At 39.6% G+C, this 19079-nt stretch overlaps 1 protein-coding gene across 1 annotated transcript in view; it reads left to right on the top strand.

The window, feature by feature from the left end:
- The window catches only part of WWOX (WW domain containing oxidoreductase), a 666447-nt gene that overhangs the window by 169521 nt on the left and 477847 nt on the right, over nt 1-19079 (top strand). Inside the window, exons 6-7 of the mRNA XM_034788089.1 lie at nt 1359-1447; nt 17735-17920. Of these exons, the coding sequence (XP_034643980.1) occupies nt 1359-1447; nt 17735-17920 (275 nt within the window). The remainder of the gene's footprint in view (nt 1-1358; nt 1448-17734; nt 17921-19079) is intronic.

The raw sequence follows: 19079 nt of genomic DNA, 5'->3' as shown, positions 1-19079 counted from the left end.
CATGAATTTTACTAAAACTATGAGTGATTGATTAAAACTTGGGTAGTGGCTGCCCAGGGGCCCGACGGGTTCTGGGTGAGGGTGGCCCAGCTGCTTGGGGAGCGGGGCAGCAGTGCGCGACCTGGGACCGGTGCTGGCGGGGGGGGGGGGGGCATGTTGGCGGGGCTGAAAGGCTCCCTACCTGGCTCTGTGCTGCCTCCCTCTCCCTCCCCCCCAAGCAGCAGCCGAGTTTGGGTGTGGGAGGAGGCAGGAGGTTGGGGCATGGCATTGAGTGAGGCAGGCTCTGGGTGGGGTGTACCTTGGGGAGCTCCCTGGAAGCAGCAACATTCCCCTCGGTTAGCTGCTAGGCGGAAGCGTGGCCAGGCACTGCGCACTGCCTCCGCCTGCAGGCACCACCGCCGCAGCTCCCATTGGCCGCAGTTCCCGGCCAATAGGAACTGTGAAGCCAGCGCTCTGGGTGGAGGCAGCACGCAGAGCTGCCTGGTCACGCCGTCACCTAGCAGCTGACCGAAGGGGATGTCACCGCAGGTAAGCGCCGCCCAGAGCCCGCCTCATCCCGCCCCGTGGCCCAACTCCCTGCCCCCTCTCACACCCAAACTCGGCTGTTTGGGGAGAAGGTGCGGTGGCCCAAGACTGCCCCAGCAATGGCCAGTGTGTTGCCTGAGCTGCCCCTGAGCTGGGCACACCGGCCGCTGCAGACATCACAGAGGTCACAGAAGGTCACGGAATCCGTGACTTCCGTAACAAATTCACAGCCTTAAGTATGAGCAATTTCCTCTAAAGATGCAGTGACCTATTAACCTTGTATAAAATTCTGTCCTTGCTCCTTTCTGTAATATCTTTTATATCAGCTGCTGTGGATGTTATAGACTGCTTTAGGACTATTTTATGCAAGGTTGAATTAAAGTATGAATGTTTTAAAGTATTTTGTGTGATATGTAATGTGTGTTTTTCCTATAATGGTATATTAAATGTATGCATCTCTTTTTAAACAATTATTTGTTTACTTTTTATTTTTATTTCATGATTTGCATCTTCACAAATTTCAGCTAGATGGGAGAAAGAAGAGATCATGTTAACTTTAAACTGTCTGCTGTCAGTTTATTGGGCTATATAAAGTTGTGTACCATACAGTGTATGCGTTTAGCAGAACCGCAAACTTAGAATACTGCACTTGGCATTGAATGCTACACTCATCCATTCATTTTCATGATTTATATTCACTGTGGGCTTCTAATGTTAAACAAGGGAATTCAGACATGTTCCATAACACATTTACTGTAACATGATACCGTGAACTAAACTTGCTGTTATTTATCTTTTTCTTTACTTTTTTTTTTAATTTTCTCTCGTTGCAGCATAAAGCCAAGGTAGAAGCTATGACCTTAGACCTCGCTTCTCTTCACAGTGTGCAGCACTTTGCTGAAGCATTCAAATCCAAGAATGTGTAAGTAGTCAGACAGAGGATTGTATATCATAACTTCTTGTTATTTTAATGTCTTTATCAGCTGAGCACAATTGGTAGAATTCATCACAGTTGGATTGACTTAGAAACTACAATAGGTGAATTCAGCTTTTTCACAGGAACTGAATGGTCTTTTTCCAATGTGCATATTTTTACATCAGTTAAAGAGTATTTATTTTTGCAGAGTGAAAATTAATTACAGATCTCTGACAATTCAGTGTATAATTCCAACGTTAATGGGGCATTGATACCTCTGTGACTGTTGAATACGGCCAAATCTAAAATATATCCAAAACAGCTTAGGCAACTTTTGTCAGGTTTCCAGTGGATTGGAAGACAGCCAGAGGTCAGGGATGAGCACTCTCTCAGCTCTCTCTCTGTTTCTTTTTTTAAAGTGTTTAAAAAAATAGTCCTACAGGCTAGGGGGCTTTATTTTCCAGACCTATCTGTGAAGTGGTTGGCTTTAAAAATTGAAATTAAGTAAGATGACAAGTTCACTTAACAATTGGACAACTTATATTGAAATAATCAGGCAAGATTCCAAATGATTTGATTTAGATTGAACAGATCAATTAATCACAAACTTTAAAGGTATGATTTGGAATCATTAAGTACCAGCTGTTGAGGATAAATTCCACCTATTGTGCTTTAACCCAAATTTTGGCCCACTTTGATTGTTATGACTATTCAAACCTAGTAGTGATTTTTTTCCCCCTACAAATATTTCTGTAACATAAACCTCCTACTATACTTCCCAAGAGAGTACACACTTTTAGACAAGTATTGTAATGGCAAAAATATCGTGCAGAAAGAACGTTTTTTTTTTTTCTTTTTTTTTTTTTTGCTTTTGAGATACTGCCAAAGCTAAATCTCAGATGGATAGACAGATGACATTTGAGTACTTACAGGTCTTTCAGATTCAGAGAACTGTCAAAACTGAATTTCAGTACCAGTTACTTTACTGCCAGAAATCCTGTGTAACTATTCTTATCATATCATATTAAAACTTTCTTGTGTGTAAAACATAATGGCGAACGGTAGAAACATTGCCATATTTTAGTACTGACCATTCTCATACTGTTAGAAGAGAGAAGCATTCTGATTTTACTGCTTCTTGGTTCTTAACATGTTATATGCTTTACCAAAGAAAAAAGTATAGAAGGCAAGTTAAGGATCATAACTTTTTTGCCTGTGCAATTCTTAACTGGATTTGAATGCTGCAGTTCCATGTCATTGTCACCCAGTCTGAACCCAGTCTGAGTATACATATCTTTAAACCAGAAAGGGGAAGCATGCTCAATTCAAATTTTCCTGGAGGACTTAAAATCTGCAAAAGTCTCTCCCATTGCCATCTAAAGCACGAGACAATGTAAAATCAATTTCTTAATGCAAATCATGTCCATTTTGTTTTTGTGCAATATATTAGAGGTAGCAGCTTATCTCCTTTGGCTTTATTTTGTCTTTCTGTTACATCCTGAACCCTTGCTTGCACACGCACTCTCTCTCTCTCGCTGTGTGTGTGTGTGTGTGTGTGTGTGTGTGTGTGAGAGAGAGAGATCGTGATCTCAAGTATTCCAGAAAAGCTTAAAGTTTGTGTCTGTCATAAGACTTGTGGGGGTTTCACCAAAATGAGCTTTGAACAATATTTTTGTTTAAATTGTGATGGTGGATGGAAGCCAGATGCCGCACACAGCTGTGAGCATTAGATCTTTTATCTGATACAGAGGAGCAGGTACCTCCTTACAATCATCTGCACTGGTAGGGGAATGGGCTAGAAGGCCTACGATATCTTTCTATTTCTGATTTCTGTGATTTAAACAGTATCTAAGTATGCTCAGAATAGCGATTATGTAGCAGTAGTGTCTTGTTACTATGTTGCCTGCTGTGTGTGTCTTGCAAAACATATCTGTGCACTAATAACTGTTTTTATCTGTAGTTTATTATTATTATTACAGTAGTGTCCAGGGCCCAATTGGATCAGTCCCCTTGTACTTGGTGCTGTACAAACAAAGAGAATTCAGGATCTTACAATCGTATGGATAGATTGTGGTGCATTCTTCACACTTTCTCAGGAGAGTAAGGGGGCATCCTGAGCACAGTGAGCAACTTCTCTAGCGCTCCTGTACCCCCTCCTCCTACGTGTAGGTGGGAAGGGGTGGAGCCTTGGCTGCTAGCACTCTCCCCCGCCCCATTGCAGTGTGCCAGCCAGAATAGCTGTGCTTGTGCGTCAGGAGATATATGCTGTGCCAAATCGACAGCTTTTTACAATCACCAAATGCCTGTTTCTCGAACCCCTGGCACTGTACCATAAAATAGCAGCACAAGAGAAACATGAAAGTGTCTTCTGCTTCCTACATCAATGACAAAATTATCAGCTGAGTTCCGATTCCTGGGTCTAAGTGGTGGTGATATGTGGAGCAAAAAGAGCACAGATTTTCAGATATCAAGTAGTGCTGCAGTGCTGTAATTAAGGAGAAAGGGTAAACAAACCTAATTTGATATGTAAGCAATTCTGGCATACAAATGGCAATCCCAAGATGCAATTTTTACAATCCCTTTTCTGATAATAACCCTGTGAGTGGAAAAACAATCTTTCTCTCATCTCCCTTGCCTGTCGTCACCAGGCTACGGAGCAATAAGGAACTATTTGATCCTTTAAAAATGTAATTTTTATTGCAATGCATTTTGCTAAAGAAGCCACTGGTGTTATGCTCTATTTAACCTCTTAGACTTCTGGAGCTGAAGACGGGTCTCTCAAGCTCTCTCAATAATCTCCTCCATCCATTATTGCCTCAGTGGGAAGCACCCGGGCTCTTCGTCAGCTAACATCTTCAGGGGCTGCTCCCTGTTGACTGGAACTGAATAAAACAGAGTGTGGGCTTGGATGCTCAAGCCCTCTGACCTCCCAGGTGCTGATTCTGACTCTAGGGAATTACATCAGATAAAAGGCTGGAGGGAAGGATATCAGGAGATGCACTGAGTATGCTCAAGGTCCCCCCATTATTCTAGATGAGGTGCAGGTTTTTCCTTGTCTAACAGTAAACCAGGGAAGAACCTTAAAGGGGTCATGTGATCCAAAGCCCTTTCCCTGGGTAAGAGATCTAAAACTGATCCATTCTTGTATAAAGTCTTTTCTGAACTAGAAATACCCAAAGCATCAAAGCATGAAGCATCCTTGCAGGGGGTTTCAGAAGCCAGTCAGACAATTTCTAGTTAGCAAATCCTGGTCATTGATCAAGCATCTTTAAAAATAAATAAATAAAAAAAGAGAGGGAGGGAGGAAGATATTTGTTTCCTTTAGAATATGAGAGTCTGAGTATTTCTGATAGCAACTTGAAGAATGAAAACAATTGCATTGTCACAGGGTGACTGGTGCCTTTAAGGGGGAGCCAGGTTCAGTGCACCTGTGACTCGTCAGCTGACTTCCAACTGGGCTTTAGAAAAAGCACCTGGACTGCATAAAGGAGAGCTACCTGAGAGCAGACTGGAAGAGTCAGGGAGAGGCAGATACCACTCAGCTGATGGGGTAAATCCTTGGCGGGGTGTATGGGGTTAATGCAATCCTTCCTCCTGCTGAGGGTAGAGGGACCACCAGGTGCCAGTAGTGGGAGAGAAGGGGAGCCGGCTGCCACTGTCACTCCAAATGGAGAATTTACCCATGGAGAAGAGGAAGGGTCCTGGTTGCAGTATGTCTAGGGTCCCAGATTGCCTTACTTTGGCCTGGTCACATGGGTGATGGACAAGCGTCCATAGGTAGAGAGGACTGTAAGAATTTAAAAAATGCTTAGAAAAATGACTCCACCTGAACATGGGTTGTGGCTAAATATTCCACAGAAGCAAATTCTTCACAAAAAACCAGCTCAGGAACATTATACTGTTGTTGGTTAATTTCAGAGTCCAGTCTCAGTCACAGCTTGGTCGCATCTCTGAATTTTAGCATGGATTGTGGCATGTGGTTTTGTAATCCTGATTTGCTGACCCACCCATCCTCTCCACCACCACAACTGCACTTTAACCTTTCCCATTGAAATGATTCTCTAAGTAAAAATCCGAAGAAGTGAGGTTTTTACTCACGAAAGCTTATGCCCAAATAAATCTGTTAGTCTTTAAGGTGCCACCAGACTCTTTGTTGTTTTTCTAAGTAAAAGTGTTAGCAGTTGGATGAGGTCAGAAGAACGGGGGGAGGGATAGCTCAGTGGTTTGAGCATTGGCCTGCTAAACCCAGGGTTGTGAGTTCAATGTTTGAGGGGGCCACTTAGGGATCTGGGGCAAAATCAGTACTTGGTCCTGCTAGTGAAGGCAGGGGGCTGGACTCAATAACCTTTCAAGGCCCCTTCCAGTTCTAGGAGATAGGATATCTCCATTCATTAATCAAAAATGTATTTCAATCCTAGCTGTAGTGGACCTTACTACTGAAGTTGTATAAGACACACTCTTTTATCCATATCCAGCCTTCTCCCTTTCAATAGTTATAAACCCAGATGATTTATTGGATGTCTCTGTTGTGGAAACCTCAAAGAATTTGCCTCTTTATGATTGTCCTAAAAACCATTGAGCTAAAAACCATTGATTTGGCATCAGCTGCTTTTTTGTCCACTTGAAAGGGACAAACCATCCAGTTTTCTGTATCAGGAGGTGATTGGCTTTAGAACTGCAAAATAGTGACCAAGTCTTCTCTTAAATGCTTTATCCAGCACACACTATATGAGAGATTGGGGTCTGCATTATCACCCTTTATAAACACATTTGCTGCCCTGATGTACAGGCATGCATCATAGCATTTGCATCTAGTTCATTTGTAACTGTGTTTGATGGTTCTGGGCTCACGAGTGGACAATCGCAGTATTGCAGTTGAAATTTGAGGTGCATCTCCTACCATGCCTTCTGGGTCAAACTAAAGCCACCTTGATCCAGTGGAAAAATCAAACCAATTTTAGTTAACATTAGGAAGAAAATAATAAAATTATGTTGCTGAAAGATCTGATTAATTTTGGGAAATAACATTTTTAGAAGGTATTTCAATTTTATATACATTCATCACCATTTTAAAAAGGCAGCACTTGCCAGCCATTACCATTTAGTAGTATTGAATCTGAAAGTAACACTTTACACTTACACAGCACTTTTCATGCATAGATTCTCCCTGCAGTTATTTTTCTATTTTTAAAATAAGCTATGTCTGTGGTAAGATTTGGCAGTTGCTGACTGTTTAATTGTTCCTATTGTAACAGGACAGCGGTTAAAAATTATGTTTCTGCACTTGAAATGTTTAGTCTCCTTTTTCCTCATCCACACCCAAGTAGAGAGGACCAGACTTTCGGTTGCTCTCCTTACCTGCACCCTAGCAGTCTGTAAATGAACTATTTTTTCAAGCTGCAAGCAGAAGGATGTTGAGATCTTGTGGGTGCCGTTAAGATTTCAGAGTATGCTAAAAACTTGCTGCAGAATATTACTCCTCTTTTTGAATTTTCCTATACTGGAAATTTGTTAGATTGTGTTCACTCATTTTAACCACAAAGGAATCATAGGCATAATTTAATGGTTTTATACATAATATATATATAAAATTAAAGCTCTTTAGTAAATTGTTACATAGTTAATGCCTGACATCTAATCCACCCCAAAAACTATGTGGATATGATTTAAATGAATAATCAGCATTCACATTATGCCAGTATGCTTAGAAGTTCCATAGAAGATTTTTGTGCCAGATACAATTGTTGTCACTGCATATTGTACTTCAGAATTTGAATATATTTTCTTTATAAATCTGTAAAAATCTATTAATCCCTTTGGCACGTATAGAAATACCTTCCATGAATTAGAACTAGTAACAGTTGAACTATTCAATTTGTCTTTTGAGCTTAGAATACTTTTGGCATTCTGTCAGTGCCACTCAGACATAAAGCAATGTTCCAGCCAACATTGTAGATTTAAGAGACATCTAAAAAGGATCCAGGTTGACTTAAATATGCAAACAAATGCATAGCTGAGAAGTTACTATTGCAGACAGCAGATATCTTGCATTTAAATAAGATCAGAGGCTGACTACATTTATAACATACATAGTAAAATTAGGGTGAAACTTTTACATGTGGTGGTATTGAGCTTTTCTCAAACCTGGGGATTGGCTGACTGCGTAAATGTTTTCTCTTTTCTAAGCTCTGCTACACTGTTACTCTGTCTTGGTTGAAAGTGTCAAGCTATGTGGATCCAGCAGCTAATAATCAGTATTTCTGAAAGTAAAAACTTAAACTTGACCCCACCTCAGTGGAAGCAGAGATCTTGCTCACCAGATCACTTCAATTTCATTTGGTGTATCAGATATAGATATGAGTCTTGTGAACATCTGAGACTGTAGGAGCTGTTTTTACCATTCAAGGTACCCAAGTACTGACTTTGGGCATTTTGGCTCAGTTTGCATCTAACTTCTTGGCTTTAAAAATAAAGAGAATGAAAGAGACCACTTTCTTTTGAACTTGTTTGTGCTTTCTCTTTAGTACAGCCAAGATCAATGCTGCTTTTGGTGCCAGAAGGATATTTGAAACTATCTTTGGTGACATCTCTGGCCAAAGCTTCAGCATAAGGGGTAATACTGACAGACTTCAAAGTAAGTGCCCCCACCTTCACCTAGAGCAGGAGTTTTTTAGGTGGTGGTTATGCTTAGAGGGTCAGAGAGTAGAGCAAAGCATCAGAGGCCCTCCGAGGAATGCAGCTTTACTACAGACCTGGGCCCTAATTTATTGTATAAATTTGAACTAAAAGAAAAAACATCAATCTATGATATTGTTAGTGATCTATGTTTATGAAATACAAGTGTACAGATTAAATAATAAAATTCCTGTTCAATTCTCTAATGAAAGGTGAAACACAAATGCTTAGTAGAAACCCTACCCCATAAAGAAACAGCAAGCAATAATAACCCCTCAGTTCTCCTTAATCGTTAAGTCAAAAGCCGGGGTAAATAGATGGGTCTTCCAGCATGCTTAAAAGCTCAAGCTTTGTTAGAGAAGTGAGGAGGGAAAGTTCCATAGTTGCCTCCAGATCCCACATGTCTACATCTGTGGGCTGTTAAGTTGAGCATTTTGTATGACAACACCTCTTGGGGAGGAACACAGCTATAGACTGTTTAGCTATAGCCCCAAGTAGAGCATGCTTCACTAATCCAGTTGGAGGTAATAAAGGTCATGGATAACTGATGAGGTCAGCTGGCAAAGAAAAGGTCACAATCTCCTGTTCTGGCAGGTTGGGTGGGGGGGAGAGAGAGAGAGAGAGAGAAAACCTTTAAACTGAGCAAATTTTAATTTGGGAATCACTGAGATAATAAATATGGCACCTAACAATGGCATGATAAGAGAATCATTTTCTGAGTAGAAATACACTTTAGAGGCAGAAACTACGTTCCTGAATAAAGAATCCAATCTATTTCCACAAGATTTAACGAACCATGAGGGCCAAATTGGGTATATAAGCAAGTAAAATATTTATGATTTAATAAGCATGATTAAAAATCTTTTGCTGCAAATGAAGTAGTAAGCATTTTGCAGTTTTATAGCTTAATGGGTAATGAGAGAATAAAAACAGTGTGTGTGTATTTAATTGATATTTTAATTTTAACAAAACATGAATATCACAAAGGACAGCAGTAACTATTTAGTATATAGTTTAAATATATTTAGTCTTTTGTGAAAAGCATCAGACAAGAGACAGTCAAAACACACTGAGGCAGAATCATTGGGCAGAAAAGTATGGTTGCTTTACTGGTGATGTGAGAAGGGCCACTCATTTGCCAAATGTCTTAATCCTAGAATCCAAAAGCTTGTGTTTTACTCTGGCAAGGTTGTATTTCTTCATTAGCTGTTCCCAAGGTGCAGGGAATCCCAGAGGATGTCAAAGTACATCAATTTTTATCATAATATGAAATTTTTCAGATCTGAATGGCAGCATGCAGCTGCTGGGGGTTTTCTGAACTCTATTACAGTTGCACATATCTCTAGGCAAAACCGAGAAAGGAGTTGTCACTGGCAAGTAAAATGTATGAAATGTTTTATTGTTCAAATGATCAACCATGGTCTTGAAAACATTTTCTAAGGACTTTGCTATTCCCATGATAGGTGTCAAAAAATAAAAAACTACAAAAAAAGGCAGATTACTTTTTTTATAATATACTTTTTCTGCTATTAAGGGGTGCTTTGTGCGTATGGGTAAAAATCGTACCTCTTGAAATATATGCTGAAACAACAAATCATTCCACAATTATTGTAGAAATTAATACTCATTGTGCACTTCCAGCAGGTTTATGTTTTGTAAGTGCTGCCTGTAAATGTTTATAAAAAAATGAATTACAATCAGGGTTTGGGGAAAAAAAAAAAAGCACTTGTACACTTGAAAGTGGAAAACTGTTCCAGGTGAGTGCCTATAACAATAGAGTAAAGTTTACCAGACTCTGGACACTTTCCTTGCTGCTACCTGTAGCATTCTGGGCAGCAGAGAGAAAAGCTTCTCCTCCTCCATGCCTGAGGTTGCAGGGATGAAAGACAATAAGGTAGCTTTCCAGTGGTGGAGAAAATCACCACTGCAATAGGATTTAATGGCAGGAAAAAGAGAGAGGGCAAAGCTCCTTTTTCTTCCCAACAATCAGAAAGGAGGGAAACCTGCCAAGTTATATAGGTGCTGAGCTCAGACCAATGTGAAAGTTGGGAGGGCTCACATTAGCATCCAAGGAGAGTGGGAAGTCTAGTCTTCCTACCACAACTCCAATGCTCACGTTTTCAACAGCTAGGAGAGTGAGAAATACTAAAAGTGGTGGGGAGAGACATACTGGCTTGCGGAGACTTCCATGCAGAATAGTAACATGCATTTTGGATTTCATAGCTGTGCCAGGACACAGGAACTGGACCTAAGATAATGTTTTTTCAGTTTGGTTTGAAATGCTGCCCTATGGGGGCATATTTGGATAGAGTGGAGAGCTGACATTTGTTATAGTTTGTCCCAGTATCCTAAGTGTGGCACTTTCTGTGAGAGAGAGTTGTAACTGACACCAGGTTATAACCCTGTGAAAGAAAGTCCAGTGTGGTGGATAATGGTGCCTGAATATGGGAAATGTCCCTCACATGACTCCAGTAGAAGAAGGAAGCCAGACATACTGGTATGCTTGGATGATAAAATCCTTTCTAGTGAAACGGTGCAAACTGATGAAATGTGAGGCATACCTCAAAGTCTGGAACATTAGTTTATCTGTCTCAGTGCTCTCAAATACAGAGACTCTTGATCTGAATTTAATAATATGCCCTACTACTGTTGGTGAACAGAGGTGGAATCCTGGGTGCTGCTTTGGGTTTCTGCAGGATTCTGGGGAATCAGGGTCTCTGGAGCCAATATGGAGTGACTAAGATGCTCTAAATCAGTTCTTCCATAACTTGTTTGAGAAGTTCAGGAGGAGTGGTAGAGGAGGGAAGGTGCATGTCTAGGGACTGAATTGGTCAAAGGAGAAGGTATCCACAGTAGTAAGTCAAAACAAAACAAAAAAACTTGACTCACCTTGACCTTTATTTTTTTAAGTTCATTCTGTAAACATTTCAAATGACAAAGTGTGTGTGGTGGGGGCAGGGGAATTCCTAAGCCCCAGGATTTCTAATATCACATAACATGTGTACAGTGTGTAAAACAGGTGAATGTATGAGTCATGGCATGTTGACAAATTAAACTCTATCTGAATTCTCTTATTTCAAATCTAACTCCATGATGTAGTTTAAGGTGAAATCCCATGTTTAGATTATTTTTGTAGGAGTTCTGAGGGTGGGATAGGTGTGAGAAAGGCCAACTGCAGGGTAACATTGCACATGTTGTATGAATTATTTCCTGATTTTTTAAAGGCAGAACCTGCCTTCCTTGTTCAGATGTTGACCTTTTAGTTTTATATGTAGAGGAACAAGCCCCCCATAAAGAGGAGAACTAGGCCTGTCTGCCAGTCTATTGACATCTATCTAACATCTATGTTCTTATATCACCATAGTATCTGAGAACTTTCCCAGATTTAAAAAAAAACAAAACAGCAATATCAGTATTTTCCCCTTCCTTCACAGGAGGAAGAAGTAAGTTACTTGATGAGATTAGCTGGCTTTTTATGTGTGTCCATTGTTATGCGAGAGGACGTACTGGCAGGAAAAAAACAAGACAATAGGGTGAGTTTTACATTTAGTTGTGAATGCAGTCAGATATTGGTCACTCTTATTTCTTTTTTCTTTAGAAAGTTCTGGATTTACAGAAGTGCTGAATAATGAAGGGGAGAGGACTGAGCTGTACGGGCTTGTTCAGATGAGGTTTCTGGAGGCAGATGGACAGTTGCCCATAATGGCTTTGGAGTTTGAGCTGAGGGAAAGAGCTAAACTAGTTCAGTCCATTTCCATTTACCCATGCAGCCTCTTGGAGGTGGGGAAGGTGTATTTGCTGATCAACAGTGTCAAACGCTTCAAAAAGGTACAGCAGGATGAGAGTGGATGTATTTCTCCTGTCTGTGGATAAGAGGAGATCATCCATCTGGGCTACAGGTGCTGTCTGTGTATCTTGCCTTGCAGTGAAGCCTGTCTGACAGGCATCTGGCATACAGGAATCTGACAGATGGCATTGGAGGCTATTTTTTGCTGTCTTCTCAATCAGCTTCCTTAGAAGAGGGAAGTCAGACATTAAGCAGTAGTTTATAAAAACACCAGCATCAAGCGATGGTTTCTTTAGTACTGGTTAGACTATTCCATGTTTTAAGATGGTCAGTAGATACCCTCATAAATTCATTGCGAGTCTGATAGTGGGAGCTCTAGGTGTTCTCTACTATCCCACCATGTAAGAAAGACTAATATCAGAGTCACAACTGGTGGCTCAAATTGCCCTCATTATTACCATGACTTCTGTTTGTGTAAATGGGCTGAATTTCAAAAAGATGAGCATGGTTCTAGGCTTAGCTTGGTTCTAGGCTAAGCTTATTGTTCCTCGTGGTCCATGATGTCTTTGATATGGGTGCACTTTCCGTGAAATAAGATGTTTTTTCACAGCAAGAGGTGCCCAGTTTCTCTGGTTTATTGGAACAAGTCTGGGTTTAAAGTTATGTGACAGAAAAGTTCTGTGGGTTGTGACTTTGCTTCTTCTATAGCAGAGGAGAAGTCACAGCTCTCTACATCCATTTGTGGCTGTGACATAGGTCTACAGTTGCTTATGGGACTTAGGGGATATGGCAAAGCCTTTTCTGTTGAATTTCTGTATAATTCCAAACAGTATGAACTTTTCAAATCACTTGAGAAGTGCCCCAGATGGTGTGACATTCTGCTTCATGGGAAGATTTGAGAAGTATTCCCTTTGCATAACGTTCTAGTTAACTGTTTCATTGTGTTTTAAATGGGAGAACACCAAAGCCAAAAACTGCATTGACATTTTGGTGTGTTTGTTTAACCTCCTAATGCATGGGCTACATTTGTTGGAAAATATTATTCTTCCATTTGCAAATTTCCAGTAATTAATTCCCTTGAAAGTAGCTACTGCTGCACAGGGCCAGTTCACAAGACTGTTGACAGATCATAGTTTTGCATCATATGCTAACAAATTGATTGTTAAATTCCATAACTAATTGATTTATAGAGATGACTTAATTTCCATATCTCATTCATTTATTAACATATTCTGTATATTTTCAAACTGTGCAGTTTCTATTCGGATTACTTTATTTCTTCTAATAGTAGAATCAGCATAGCACATATGATCTGAATAACTTGTCCAAGAAAAGAGTTAGTGACTTGTCATGGATATGTGCAGTGCACAAGGCTGGAGATATTTTCAAGACATTAATAGAAAAAATACCCTTGCTACTTCAGAACACTTTTTACAGTTATCAAATTCTAATTACTCATCAACATAGAGAGAGGGGTTTTTTTTACAATCACAGTACCACTTGCAGTTAAAACATTACATTCTTGGGTCTGCTATCCTGGGGATGGTAAGAAACGGTGACATTGTACTGTGGTAGAGCAGCTTATATGCTGGTCCCAATACATACTTAAATTGTAATGGTAGAATGCATTAGCTCAGTTGGTGCAGTGTAAGTCACTAGCTGAAGACGTTTTAAGGAGACATAAGGGTAAATTTTCAAAACACTGTACAAGGTTTTAGCTGTCTGGTGCTTACAGAAATGTCAAATAGGAGTCATACAGTTAAAGAGAGCTGCCTCATAATGTCAACACTAGGCATAAACATAACAGAAAATCCTGCCTTGGTGCTGACTTTTTTTGTTGCTATTTACCTGTACCTTTGATGAAGAATAGTAGCAGGCTACTTTAAATGCAGAAGATTATTTTATAGGGGTCATAACGATGGCTAATGCAGACTGCCCCAGTTTCTCAATAAACTGGTGAACTCAAGGTCATAGTCCTGCTATCCACTAAAACTATTTCAGTCATAAAGCAAGGCTTTAGTATCAGATGTGTGGCGTGAATTGTCATGTAGCCTGAACATTCAGATACTGCACAATGAGATGTTCAGTGATAAAAAGCACTGCACCTTGGAAACTAGAATCTGCCCTTGGTGGTTGAAATTCATGATCGTACAAGGGCTGTTACATGGCTAATGTGAAATAAGTAGGTGATCTTTGTTCAGTTCTTATTGGGTAGGTGTCCACATCACAAAAAAGCTCACATCACACTTGACACTTATTGGCCCCTTGTTAGCAGCCTCACTAGAGAGACCAGGGACTTAATGGACGTGGATCCTGAACTATCCTCTCAGTCCAAAAGGTGGTCCTTCCAGAACTGAAATGAGGCTCTGTAGCTATCTCTGCTGATACTGCCCTCTGGGTAAAGAGGACTTCATTTTCCAGGACTGTAATTCTTGCATCATTTACAAACACTAAAATTAACTAAAAATAAAAAATTCTGCTACTAACCATTTAGCTAGGGAATTTGATTAAAGTGTTTCTATTTTTATTATTTGTATATTTTTGTACAGATAAAACTAATTCTTGTGATAGAATACTGTAGAGATTCATAATTTTAGGGACTCTCTTGAATCTTAATTACTTTTAGTTTAAAAAAAAACTTTTAGTAAAAGATGTTATTTCAAAAATAAAAACCTCATTAAAAAGAGGCAGGAGTAATTCTCTCTTTTTATAAAACTCAATTAAATGCCTTTACAATTAAAAATTCACAGTATTTTATAGTTTTATATTCTGGAATCCTGTTTTTAATTAATTGAGCTGACAGGTTTAGGTACAGGGTACATATTTTGCCTCTGGTAGTTATTGTATAATTAGCATTAATGAAGGATATTAAAATGTGGTTAGGTAGAATATAGTCCAGGTTCATATGTGGGCTCATTCTGTCTTATTGTGTTCTCTTACATCAGATTGTGTCGTTTTATGCGGTGTTCATTTGCCTTATACATTTAAAGGCCAACTGAAAGTAACAATGAGGGATATTCTTTTTATTGTCATGGTGTATTGAGAATTCACAATGCAGTGTCTTGTCATAAAGTCATTGCCAAGTACCAACTACAAAATTTATATTAATGTACCTCACAAACTAGCTTTTTATTTTTGAGGAAAAAAGATGTCTTGTATCTAGGACACTAATTCATAAATTAAATCATCAGATAAATATGAAAAAGTGAGATAATGCATATTCACAGTGTAAGCAGAAACTAAATTAAGCACTGTCCCTTGATTTTTATATGCTGAAGATCTGCAAAAATTAATGGAAGTTGGTTAATGGTGTATCTGTGATAAATGTACACTAGGCTAACCCCTGCCCCTTGTCCCCAGCAGGTGCATACTAGAAAGGCAGTGTATATGTGGAGATGTTTAACAGGCCATCCACTGCATTAAATAGAGGTTTGGGTGCCTGTCAGGGAGAGACATGGGTGTGGCCAGTGAATCCATGGTGACATAGCTGGAAGGGACAGTAGCCTTTATAAGGGAAGCGCAATAAGCATGGGTATAACTACAGCCTATGAGTTGGAGTAGTGGTGTTCCTGAGCAGTTTTATGGGTGCTCTACACCTGGGAGGGGGCCCCTTCATTCTGACACTGATGGACCTCCACTGTGTCATGTCAGCCAACTTGCAGTGAGTGGCAAATGACAGGATTTGATTCACTGTCTAGTCGTAATTCCAAATGGTTAAAAGTGCCTTATGTAAATCAAACTTACAATTATGAAAGAACTGCAAGAAGATCAATAATTTTTAATATTTAAGTGCTCAGTGTTTCCTGTTGAGTTTTTATTTGTACATTTCAATGGATTTTTTGCACATCTCTTTTGTGACCTGCTTTCCTGTCTTTCACTTAGTCAGGATGTGTGCACACATCTGAGGGCAGCATTTGACCTGTAATATAGATCTACATATTTCAAGATGAGGCCAATAGGGGAGACACACTGGTGCCATACCATGGTTTTCACTGTTTACATACTGCAGCACAGTTCTAAATCAGTATTATACTCCTGTCTAAAAAGACATGTATATATCTTATCTGCAAATGCATTCTTACAGAAGCTTCACATAAACTTTCTGAGGTGATACTGAGTCATCTAATACTTCATGAGATGCATTCTCTGAAGGTTTGTGACTTTGTATTCCTTTCGGCAAGCACAACATGCACCCTCATTTTTTTGTGCAAAATAAACTGAGAGCAGAAATGAATACTGGCATTTCATATCAGTGTTGTGCAGTTGCAATTCAGGTATGGGGCAAATTGTGCCTACAAAAGGAAGGTTGCCCTTTTGAAAATATGGTCTTATGTTTCTGTGTAAGTACTCTGGGTTGGTCATCCGTTGTCCCTTCCATCCATTCCTACTGTGTGGAGTGGGATTGCACAGGTGAAACACAGGCAGACTTTGACCCAGGATGCTTGAACAGAAACATAGAGCCACATTTTCAAAAATGCAGCCTCCCTTTTGCATACTTCAAATATCCAGAATTTATTTTGCAAGTGTAAAATGTGAGAGCAAAAGAAAGCAGTAGCCCCGCCCATTAGAAAATTTACTTCATAAAGCTTCTACGTGTTTCAATATGTTGCTCTAAAGATTTCTGTGAAGCTTCTGCAAGAATGAACCTAAAGATAAAAATATGGGACTGTTAACTACTGATCAGACATCATTACATGACTATTTCAGAACTGTGACATAGTGAACTGTTTCTGGGTTTCTAGTTTAAATTTATTTTTAACTATAGATTTTTATCTGTCTAATCTCATTGATGATAACATTCTCAGTATTGTCATATTAAACTGATGTCTGTCACCCCTTTTTTAATTTCCCCCAAAGTCTTTTAGATAATTAGGCTGTTATTGAAGGTGGGATTTTCAACAGTGCTTAAAAGGTGCTTAGTGCCTAATTATCTTGGCTTCTTTGGAAATCCAAGTCTTAATTTTTGACATTTCTCATAGGATTGTCTATGTAGAACCCCAATACTGGGACGCTTGTGCCCTGCTGCTGCAGACTTGGAACCATCTAGAAAAGTGGTGATCATTGGCTTGTGCACTTGTCCTCTCATGGTACATAAGGAAGCATAGCCCACAGCCATCCCATCAGCAGGCAGTGGGTAATTGAAACAGAAGACAAACGAACCATTCTTCTGTTTCCCTATACTTGCACTTCGTTCTATTTTCAATTATACATTTTGGGGTTGGTTAGCTGCTTCTAACCATTAGAGCTTTTTAGCGTGACTTTGCCTATTTGGGAGTTAAATACGTGATATGGCTGACAGATAAAAAGTTGGGTTTTAAAAGGTGTCAGGTCTGCAGTACTTAAATGTCCATAATGTCTGTGCATGAAGGTGACTTGCATGGAGACTGCTCAGTTTGTGTAATCTTTACTCCTTGGGCACATTAAGACCAAGAATAGGGGGTAAAATTCCTATGGTTAGAGGGATTATGTTTTGCAGCCTGTCAAATTTGAGCCTGTTCCCTACTTTGGAGGTTTAATGACATCTGGAGTAGAATATCTGGAGATCTGTCTAATATATCTATGCATGTCAGCCATCCATCCAGTGTCCACTATTTTTCTGACCATTCCAAACCCTTTGTGTTTATGGTGGACCTGGAGATGCAAAGTATTTGAGCTCCAGTTGTTCAGTTACCTTTGTTTTGTTTGTTTGTTTTTCCAGTGGAAGTTCTGAAATTATAAGGTGGCATAAATCACAATCACAATACATTTAATTACATCTAATTCTTTGTACTTTTTTATTTACTTGATTTGATTGAATTTTTTAATGTCAGTGTATCTTGTTGATGATTCAGGCCACTCCACATGCTGATCTGCAATGCTGCTGTTTTTGCTGCTCCATGGTCCTTGACAGAAGATGACCTAGAGGCCACCTTCCAGGTGAATCACCTGGGGCATTTTTACCTTGTCCAACTTCTTGAAGACATTCTACGCCGCTCATCTCCAGCAAGAGTTGTGATGGTTTCATCAGAATCACACAGGTTGGTTAAAATCACAATATGTTCTTGATTTAGCTCTGACTGTTCCTTTTTGCAGTCCTTGGGATGAAACCACCACACTGTAAATATCAAAGTTTAAAATAAAAATACCAATCCTATAGTGCTTACTCCTGTTTGAGCAATCATTTTTTAAGTCAGTAGGATTTACTCATATATAGGATCTGTCTGTGAGATTCTATGTGCAAACAAGTTTCATAATACTGCATAGGTCGGTCTTGGTCACTCTTTGTATGAATGCAGATTTTTCACTGCACTTCAGGCCACTCATTGATTTTGCTAGGAGATGGAATAATAATTGATTAAATCTGAATGGCATGACCTTTATTGATTTGTCATTCAACAACTTCAACATCTTACCAAGAAGAATGTGCAGTTATTCTAGCAGGAGAAACAATGCAATTAAAGACTGCTAGATGAAATCCAATTGTTTTATAATGAGAAATTAGGGAATTCAATGCAGACATTAGCTGTATAATTGTAGGAAGGGAAGTTTGTTAGCTAGTCTATATTAGAAATCTGGCTGTGCCTCTTTTGGTTAAATTTTCAGTTAAGATATCAGATGGCACTTCTCTCCGATTACCTTTAGGAGTACAATTTGGCAAAAAGCACAATATGAAATTTCAAACATGTTTGCAATGATTTTAGAATGTTTTTAATAACTGAAGAGAAGGAAGTTTTTAAAAAGACAAAACAATTACTACCTGAAGTAGATTATGGCCCAGATTTTAAAGGTAGTTAGGCATTGCTGCACTTAACGTTGCAACAGAAAACTGATTTAGACGCCTAAATCCCTCTTTCAAAAGTGATTTAGGCAATAAGGAGTCTAAGGGTACATCTACACTACAGCGGGGAGTCGATTTAAGATACGCAAATTCAGCTACGTGAATAGCGTAGCTGAATTCGACGTATTACAGCCGACTTACCCCGTTGTGAGGACGGCGGCAAAATCGACTTCTGCCGCTTTTTGTCGGCGGCGCTTACTACCACCTCCCGAGAGGTCGATTTCTACCCGCCGATTCAGGCGGGTAGTATAGACCAGGCCTTAATCCCAACTACTGTCAATGATATTTTAGTGCAGCAATGCCTGAATACCTTTAAAAATCTGGGCCTCAGGGCCCAATTCTGAATTCTTTCTGCATCC

The sequence above is a fragment of the Trachemys scripta genome, chromosome 13 (genome assembly GCF_013100865.1).
Source record: "Trachemys scripta elegans isolate TJP31775 chromosome 13, CAS_Tse_1.0, whole genome shotgun sequence".
In the NCBI taxonomy this organism is placed as follows: domain Eukaryota; kingdom Metazoa; phylum Chordata; order Testudines; family Emydidae; genus Trachemys; species Trachemys scripta.
This window is presented reverse-complemented; position numbering and strand designations above follow the sequence as displayed.